Source organism: Ovis aries, chromosome 7 (assembly GCF_016772045.2).
Source record: "Ovis aries strain OAR_USU_Benz2616 breed Rambouillet chromosome 7, ARS-UI_Ramb_v3.0, whole genome shotgun sequence".
Taxonomy (NCBI): Eukaryota; Metazoa; Chordata; class Mammalia; order Artiodactyla; family Bovidae; genus Ovis; species Ovis aries.
In genome coordinates this window covers 24,560,541-24,569,782 of record NC_056060.1, presented here as the reverse complement: position 1 = coordinate 24,569,782, position 9,242 = coordinate 24,560,541, and the positions used below count along the sequence as shown (strand labels likewise).

Here is a 9,242-nt window from a genome sequence, read left to right as displayed (position 1 = left end):
GGCACATACACCCTCCCCTCCCTCAAGCCCTCAGTAGAGACCCCTGCTCCATCACGTCACTGTTCACGCATTTTTCTACAACATTCTAGACAGGCATTTCCACTTAGAGTTGGTCCACAAGCTGAAATCTACTTATCTTTCCCCTATTAGATGATGTCTGAAGTCCTTTCTAGCTCCTAAATGGAAGGTTCTAACTTAAGTAACAGAGGACCACCTTTCTGACTTAGCAGTGGCTCTGTCAAAGAAAAAGAAAATGGAAATTTAGGGTCATAATTTCATACACTCACCTCCCCCCATCCCAAGATGGAGCAGGGTCTCCCCCTGGGTTGTACAGTCTTTCCTTCTATCTCAGAGATTTTTGTATGTGAGTTTCACCCTCTCTCAGCTCACCAAGCATAACAGTGTCCCAGGCTATAGATCCTTTCCAGCTAAAATCGCCCACAATTTCAAACTATATTGGACATCAAGAAACCTACAAGGAAAGGAATTATCCTAGGGCAGTGAGAACCAAAAGTTAGAAGAGGTAGCATTTAAGGATTCCATTCGCCTCTCAGCACAAATGACCTCATTCACACTTCTCACCCCTGGCAAGACAGCAATCACACAAACAGTACCCAAATGGCAAATTCAGGTGGTTGCAAGAGTGTTTTATTGAAAGAAGCAGCGATTTGGTTAATATGGGTCCCATCTCACAACCCTCTTCTCACCCCCCAAAACACACAGGGGCAAGACTCGGGCCAGGGGCACATGTGTGGGTTGGATAGGAGCCCTAACTTGCTTGAGTTATTACCCTCAGGTCAGGGAATCATGTGGTTATACGTGTGTGTGTGTGTGTGTGTGTGTGTGTGTGTGTGTGTTGAATAAGAAACCTAACTTGAGTTACTGCCCTCAAGTCAGAGAAGCCTGCGCTTGTGTGGAGGTGGCAGTGAGGGTAGGGGTGTGGCAGGTAAGAGTACCGCACCATCAAAGTGGACTGGTACATATGGGTTTCCCTCACAAGCCACAGTGATATATTTCTGCTTCTGGCTAGTCTTGTAGGCACAGTTGGGGTACTTAGAGCCGCCTGTCTCGCGGCAGTCTGTGATGTTCATGGTGGAGTTGCTCTGGTAGCAGTTGGGCTGCCCATTCTTGCAGGTGATGTTTTTCTGGGAGCACACGGCCTTGACATCATCCAGGGACTCGTGCACAAAGGTGTTCACTGGCTTGCATCGTCCATGTGTCATCCTCCGGCGCTTCATCATCAGGTTGCAGTAGTTGGAGTTGCCGCTGGAGGAGCTGCCAGAGTCCATGTGCTGCCTCCGGAACTTGGCGGCCGCAGATTCCTTGCCCAGGGAAGGCTGGACCCACACCAGCAGCACCAGGACCAGCAGTGACAACAGGACCAGGGACTTCGGAGCCATGATGACCGCCCTCCCCTGGAGAAACCTGCCAGGGAAAAAGGGCAGAGGAGGAAAAGCATCGCCTTAGAAAGAGAACCCCAGCTCCCACCTGCAGCCTCCCTGGCTTACAGTCAACCAGAAAGATGTCCGTCCTCCTAAGAGTTTGTCTAAGTAAGGAGACACTCACATATACTCTTCCCACAAACATTTGACTCCCACTCCCTACAGAGGGGTCGTTCTCCCCTCTGGGTGGTGACCCCAGAAATGACCTAAAATCCTAGCAGCCTTGTCTTTGAATACAGAAAGTCTTTTGATATGAAATATATTTGAAAAATAAAATACCTTTGTACCCAGCATTCACGTGGCAAGTTAGATGTTCCTTTTGAATAAATCATTAAATAAATAAGCCAGATTTTGAGTAAGACACATTGTATCCTTGAGATTGTTGTTGTTGTTCAATTGCTCAGTCGTGTCTGACTCTTTGTGACACCATGGACTGCAGGCTTCCCTGAGATAACCACCAGTATTCATCCAGGATCACAGTTGACAGAACCCTGTTGTCCTATAGCACAAGGAAAACTCAGTCCCTGTCCTGTGTCTGACAACACACAATAAAGGATGCCATTGGGTTCCTAAGAGAGAATCGAGCCTCCCCCAACCTGAAGGCTTCTCCTTCTCCAGCCCTGAGGGCTCTCTGCAGCCTGCGTGCTCCATTCCTGATCCCAGCCCTGATCCCTGCCCCTGTCTGCCCAGCCGGATTCTCAGGCTAGTCTCACTCACCCTGGATCCCTCTTCTCAAACCCTCGAGCAGAAGCAGCTCCTGAAACCACTTCTTGGGCTGCTTACCTGTGTCTCTAGCTTTGTCTCTGAGAAAGAAGGCAGTTTCTGCAATCAGTCTATCCCAGGGATGTGGAACTTATACAGATGAAAAGGGGCTTGGCTTCCAAGAAGAGCAGGGTGGGCGGAGCATCTTGGTCCATAAGAAAACAAGGTCATGTTAGGAAGGGGTGGAGAATTGCCCAGAGCGCCCTCTTTGGGGGCTACTGGGGAGAGTAAGCCTTTGCCAGTAAGAACATTTCTTTCTATTAATATAAGCAGCAGAGAAAACCACTGATATTCAAACCCCGATCAAGTCCTTGATCTGCATTAAATAGCACTTTGAGGTTAGCTAAAGACACATAACATATGATCATAGGAACAGCTTCTTTGGATAAAATTCCACATCTCCCACCAGCAATGCGGGTGGAAGGCTGCATGGAGTGGGGAGAGACGTCCAGCTGCCCTTAGCTGAAAGATCTGGAGAAGAGCGTATTTCAGTCACTCAGTCATGTCTGACTCTTTGCAACCCCATGGACTGCAGCATACCAAGTTTTCCTGTCTTCACCATCTCCTGGAGTTTTTCTCAAACTCATGTCTGTTGAGTCAGTGATGCCATCCAACCATCTCATCCTATGTTGTCCCCTTCTCCTCCTGCCTTCAATCTTTCGTAGATTCAGGGTCTTTTCCAATGAATCGGCTCTTCACATCAGGTGGCCAGAATATTGGAGTTTCAGCTTCAGTATCAGTCCTTCCAATGAATATTCAGGACAGATTTCCTTTAGGATGGACTGGTTTGATCTCCTTGCAGTCCAAGGGACTCTCAAGAGTCTCCTCCAACATCACAGTTCAAAAGCATCAATTCTTTGACACTCTGCCTTCTTATGGTCCAACCCTCACATCCATACATGACTCCTGGAAAAACCATAGTTTTGACTATATGGACCTTTGTGGGCAAAGTAACATCTCTGCTTTTTAATATGCTGTCTAGGTTTGTCATAGCTTTTTTTCCAAGGATCAAGCATCTTTTAATTTTATGGCTGCAGTCACCATCTGCAGTGATTTTAGAGCCCAAGAAAATAAAGTCTGTCACTGTTTCCACTTTTTCCCCATCTATTTGCCATGAAGTGATGGGACTGGATGCCATGATCTTAGTTTTTTGAATATTGAGTTTTAAGCCAGCTTTTTCACTCTTCTCTTTCACCTTCATCAAGAGGCTCTTTAGTTCTTCTTTGCTTTCTGATATTTCTCCTGGCAGTCTTGATTCCACCTGAACATGGAGAAGAAAGAAGCCTCTGTATGACCTCACCCAGTCCTGACAACTTCAACACACCTGGACTGTTGATGTAGAGTATGTGTCCATTCTTATCCGATGAGGAAAGCTCAGGTTCTCTGTACATTAGTGCCAAATCAAATCTCAGAGACAGAGTTTTGGGTGAAGTAGAAAAGGATAGCTTTATATTTTGCCAGGCAAAGAGGGACATAGAGGTTCAAGCCTTCAAAACCGAATGTACCAATTAGGGGAAGATAGTGACACGTTTTATAGTAAAAAGAGATCATGATCAGCTCATGGACATTCTTCTGATGGGTTGGTGAGTGAGGTAAGTAGGAGTCAACATCATCAACCTTCAGTTCAGTTCAGTCGCTCAGTCGTGTCCGACTCTTTGTGACCCCATGAATTGCAGCACACCAGGCCTCCCTGTCCATCACCAACTTCCAGAGTTCACTCAGACTCATGACCATCGAGTCCATAACGCCATCCAGCCATCTCATCCTCTGTCGTCCCCTTCTCCTCCTGCCCCCAATCCCTCCCAGCATCAGCATCTTTTACAATGAGTCAACTTTTCTCATGAGGTGGCCAAAGTACTGGAGTTTCAGCTTTAGCATCATTCCTTCCAAAGAAATCCCAGGGTTGATCTCCTTCAGAATGGACTGGTTGGCTCTCCTTGCAGTCCAAGGGACTCTCAAGAGTCTTCTCCAACACCATAGTTCAAAAGCATCAATTCTTCGGCACTCAGCCTTCTTCACAGTTCAACTCTCACATCCATACGTGATTACTGGAAAAACCATAGCCTTGACTAGATGGACCTTCGTTGGCAAGGTAATGTCTCTGCTTTTGAATATGCTATCTAGGTTGGTCATAACTTTTCTTCCAAGGAGTAAGCGTCTTTTCATTTCATGGCTGCAGTCACCATCTGCAGTGATTTGGGAGCCCCCCAAAATAAAGTCTGACACTGTTTCCACATCTATTTCCCATGAAGTGATGGGACAGGATGCCATGATCTTCGTTTTCTGAATGTTGAGCTTTAAGCCAACTTTTTCACTCTCCTCTTTCACTTTCATCAAGAGGCTCTTTAGTTCCTCTTCACTTTCTGCCATAAGGGTGGTGTCATCTGCATATCTGAGGTTATTGATATTTCTCCCGGCAATCTTGATTCCAGCTTGTGCTTCTTCCAGTCCAGCGTTTCTCATGATGTACTCTGCATAGAAGTTAAATAAGCAGGGTGACAGCATACAGCCTTGACGTACTCCTTTTCCTATTTGGAACCAGTCTGTTGTTCCATGTCCAGTTCTAACTGTTGCTTCCTGACCTGCATACAGATTTCTCAAGAGGCAGGTTAGATGGTCTGGTATTCCCATCTGTTTCAGAATTTCCCACAGTTTTTTGTGATCCACACAGTCAAAGGCTTTGGCATAGTCAATAAAGCAGAAATAGATGTTTTTCTGGAACTCTCTTGCTTTTTCCATGATCCAGAAGATGTTGGCAATTTGATCTCTGGTTCCTCTGCCTTTTCTAAAACCAGTGTGAACATCAAGAAGTTCACCGTTCACGTATTGCTGAAGCCTGGCTTGGAAAATTTTGAGCATTACTTTACTAGCATGTGAGATGAGTGCAATTATTCAGTAGTTTGAGCATTCTTTGGCATTGCCTTTCTTTGGGATTGGAATGAAAACTGACCTTCTCCAGTCCTGTGGCCACTGCTGAGTTTTCCAAACTTGCTGGCATATTGAATGAAGCACTTTCACAGCATCATCTTTCAGGATTTGAAACAGCTCAACTGGAATTCCATCATCTCCAGTAGCTTTGTTCATAGTGATGCTTTCTAAGGCCCACTTGACTTCACATTCCAGGATGTCTGGCTCTAGATGAATGATCACACCATCGCGATTATCCGGGTCATGAAGATCTTTTTTGTACAGTTCTTCTGTGTATTCTTGCCACCTCTTCTTAATATCTTCTGCTTCTGTTAGGTCTATACCATTTCTGTCCTTTATCGAGCCCTTCTTTGCATGAAATGTTCCCTTGGTATCTCTAATTTTCTTGAAGAGATCTCTAGTCTTTCCCATTCTGTTGTTTTCCTCTATTTTTTGCATTGATCGCTGAAGAACGCTTTCTTATCTCTCCTTGCTATTCTTTGAAACTCTGCATTCAGATGCTTATATCTTTCCTTTTGTCCTTTGCTTTTCACTTCTCTTCTTTTCACAGCTATTTGTAAGGCCTCCCCAGACAGCCATTTTGCTTTTTTGCATTTCTTTTCCATGGGGATGATCTTGATCCCTGTCTCCTGTACAATGTCACAAACCTCATTCCATAGTTCATCAGGCACTCTATCTATCAGATCTAGGCCCTTAAATCTATTTCTCACTTCCACTGTATAATCATAAGGGATTTGATTTAGGTCATACCTGAATGATCTAGCTGTTTTCCCTACTTTCTTCAATTTAAGTCTGAATTTGGTAATAAGGAGTTCATGATCTGAGCCACAGTCAGCTCCTAGTCTTGTTTTTGTTGACTGTATAGAATTTCTCCATCTTTGGCTGCCAAGAATATAATCAATCTGATTTCGGTGTTGACATCTGGTGATGTCCATGTGTAGAGTCTTCGCTTGTGTTGTTGAAAGAGGCTGTTTTCTATGACCAGTTAATTTTCCTGGCAAAACTCTATTAGTCTTCACCCTGCTTCATTCCGCGGCCAAATTTGCCTGTTACTCCAGGTGTTTCTTGACTTCCTACTTTTGCATTCCAGTCCCCTATAATGAAAAGGACATCTTTTTTTGGGTGTTAGTTCTACAAGGTCTTGTAGGTCTTCATAGAACCGTTCAACTTCAGCTTCTTCAGTGTTTTGTTGGAGCATAGACTTGGATTACCGTGATATTGAATGGTTTGCCTTGGAGACGAACAGAGATAATTTTGTCGTTTTTGAGATTGCATCCAAGTACTGCATTTCAGACTCTTTTGTTGACCATGATGGCTACTTCGTTTCTTCTGAGGGATTCCTTCAGGACCAACTAACTGCTCTGGGGTCTACATGCTTGTTGGCAGGAAACATACCATCACCTGTTAACTTATCTCACCTGGAGGGGCTGTCAGAATCTGGAGAATAGCTTAAAGATATTGTTGTGTGTATCCATTGATGGGAAAACAGAACCTTGCCCCAAGGCTGCTCTTGACTGTTAGTGCCTCCCTGGTCTCTCATCCCCTCCCTTCCCTAATTAACAGCTGCTTGAATCTGCCCATTGGAACTCAGGGAAGGTCATGGAGGTTGAAAGAAGGCTCTTTCCTATAATCAAAGAAGTGGAGGTTGCAAAGGCCTTGTGCCCAGCAGCCCCACAGGGCCCTGCGCAGTACCAATCTGATTGATTTGGCCAAAATTCCACATCTGTCCCCAGTACCTCTGCAGGGAGAGCAAGGAGAGGTGTCCAGTGGCCCCCAGCTTGAAGGGCACCCAGATATGGAGAATAAGAAAAGAGTACTTGAACACAGAAGAGAAAAAGAAAGCCTCTGTGTGAGCTCACCCAGTTCTGGCCACTTCTATGCTCCTGGACTGTTGAAGGAGGGTATGCGGCTGATCTTATCTATAGTGACCCCTCCTTACATAGGCCAGAGTGGAGGAGAGGAACTTGAGATAAGACAAAATGCAAAATCCTCTTTAGAAAAGAAATTTGTAGTTGTTCAGTCGCTAAGTTGTATCTAACTCTGCGACCCCATGGACTGCAGCACACCAAACTCCTGTGTCCTTCACTGTCTCCTGGAGTTCTCAAAAATTAATATCCCTTGAGTCAGTGATGCTGTCTAACCATCTCATCCTCTGCAGTGCCTTCTCATCCTGCCCTCAGTCTTTCCCAGCTTCAGGCTCTTTTCCAATGGGTCAGCTCTTCACATCAGGTGGCCAAAGTATTGGAGCTTCAGCTTCAGCATTAGTTCTTCAAATGAGTATTCAGAGTTGATTTCTTTTAGGATTGATTGTTTTGATCTTTTAGTCCAAGGGACTCTCAAGAGGCTTCTGCAGCACCACAACTTGAAAGCATTAGTTCTTCAACACTCAGCCTTCTTTATGGTCCAACTCTCACATTCATACAAGACTACTGGAAAAACTGTAGCTTTGACTACATACACCTTTGTCACCAAAGTGATGTCTCTGCTTTTCAACATGCTGTGTAGGTTTGTCATAGCTTTCCTTCCAAGCAGCAAGTGTCTTAATTTCATGGCTTCAGTCACTGTCTGCAGTGATTTTGGAGCTCAAGAAAATAAAGTCTGTCACTAGTCTTTCCCCATCTATTTGCTATGAAATGATGGGACCAGATGCCATAATTATCACTTTTTTAATGCTGAGTTTTAAGCCAACTTTTTGACTCTCCTCTTTCACCCACATCAAGAGGCTCTTTAGTTCCTCTTCACTTCCTGCCATTAAAATAGTATCATCTGTACATCCGAGGTTGTTGATATTTCTCCCAGCAAATTGATTCCAGCTTCATCCAGCCCAGCATTTTGCATGATGTATTCTACATGTAAGTTAAATAAGCAGGGTAACAATAAACAGCCTTGACATACTGCTTTCCCAATTTTGAACCAGTCTGTTGTTCCGTGTCCAGTTCTAACTGTTGCTGCTGGAGCTGCATAGAGGTTTCTCAGGAGGCAAGTAAGGTGGTCTGGTATTCCCATCTCTTTAACAATATTCCCCAGGTTGCTGTGATCCAGAGTCAAGGGCTATAGGGTAGTCAATGAAGTAGAAGTAGATGTATTTTCTGGAATTCCCTTGCTTTCTCTATGATCCAACAGATATTGACAATTTGATCTCTGGTTCCTCTACCTTTTCTAAATCCAGTTAGTATATCTGGAAGTTGTTAGTTCATATACCACTGAAGATCAGCTTGAAGGATTTTGAGCATTACCTTGCTAGCGTGTGAAATGAGTACGATTATACAGTAGTTTGAACATTCTTTAACATTGCCTTTCTTTGGGATTAGAATGAAAAATGACCTTTTCCAATCCTGTGCCCACTGCTGACTTTTCCAAATTTGCTGGCATATTGAGTGCAGCACTTTAACAGCATCCTCGTTTAGGATTTGAAATGGCTCAGCTGGGATTCCATCACTTCCATAAGCTTTGTTCATAGTAATGTTTCCTAAGGTCCACATAACGTCACACTCCAGGATGTCTGACTCTAGGTGAGTGACCACATCATTGTGATTATTTGGGTCAATAAGACCATTTTTGCTTGTTCTTCTATGTGTTCTTGCCACCTCTTATTTTCTTCTGCCTCTGTTAGATCCTTACTGTTTCTGTCCTCTATCATGCCTATCCATGCATGAAATGTTCCCTTGATATCTCCAATTTTCTGAAAGAGATCTCTAATCTTTCCAATTCTATTGTTTTCCTCTATTTCTTTGCACTGTTCATTTAAGGCCTTTTTATCTCTCCTTGCTATTCCCTGGTCCTCCGCATTCAGTTGTTTTATCTTTCTTTTTCTCCCTTGGCTTTCACTTTTTCCTTTCCTCAGTTATTTGTAAAGCCACCTCAGACAACCACTTTTCTTCTTGCCCTTCTTTTTCTTTGGGATGGTATTGGTCACCAGCTCCTGTACAATGCTACAAACCTCCATCCATCATTCTTCAGGCACTCTGTCTACCAGATCTAATCCTTTGAATCTATTTGTCACCTTCACTGTATAATCATAAGGGATTTGACTTAGAGATTTCCTGGTAGCTCAGCTGGTAAAGAATCCCCCAAAATGCAGGAGACCCTGGTTTGATTCCTGGGTTGGGA

General features: G+C 44.2%; 1 protein-coding gene across 3 annotated transcripts; it reads right to left on the bottom strand.

Moving 5' to 3' along the window:
- Window positions 1–626: 626 nt before the first annotated feature.
- Window positions 627–2,268, bottom strand: LOC101112822 (brain ribonuclease-like). 3 transcript variants are annotated; one of them, XM_027970692.2, is made up of 3 exons: window positions 2,226–2,268; window positions 1,722–1,941; window positions 627–1,425 (listed from the first exon to the last, which is right to left on the bottom strand). In XM_027970692.2, the coding sequence occupies exons 2-3, from the start codon at window positions 1,772–1,774 to the stop codon at window positions 894–896; spliced, it is 585 nt and encodes a 194-aa protein (XP_027826493.1). In that variant the 5' UTR covers window positions 1,775–1,941; window positions 2,226–2,268; the 3' UTR covers window positions 627–893. The 3 variants fall into 3 exon arrangements, with proteins under 3 accessions (XP_027826493.1, XP_042108139.1, XP_004010429.1); XM_042252205.1 differs by lacking the exon at window positions 1,722–1,941 and having other exon boundaries at window positions 2,160–2,268; XM_004010380.4 differs by lacking the exon at window positions 1,722–1,941.
- Window positions 2,269–9,242: the final 6,974 nt, after the last annotated feature.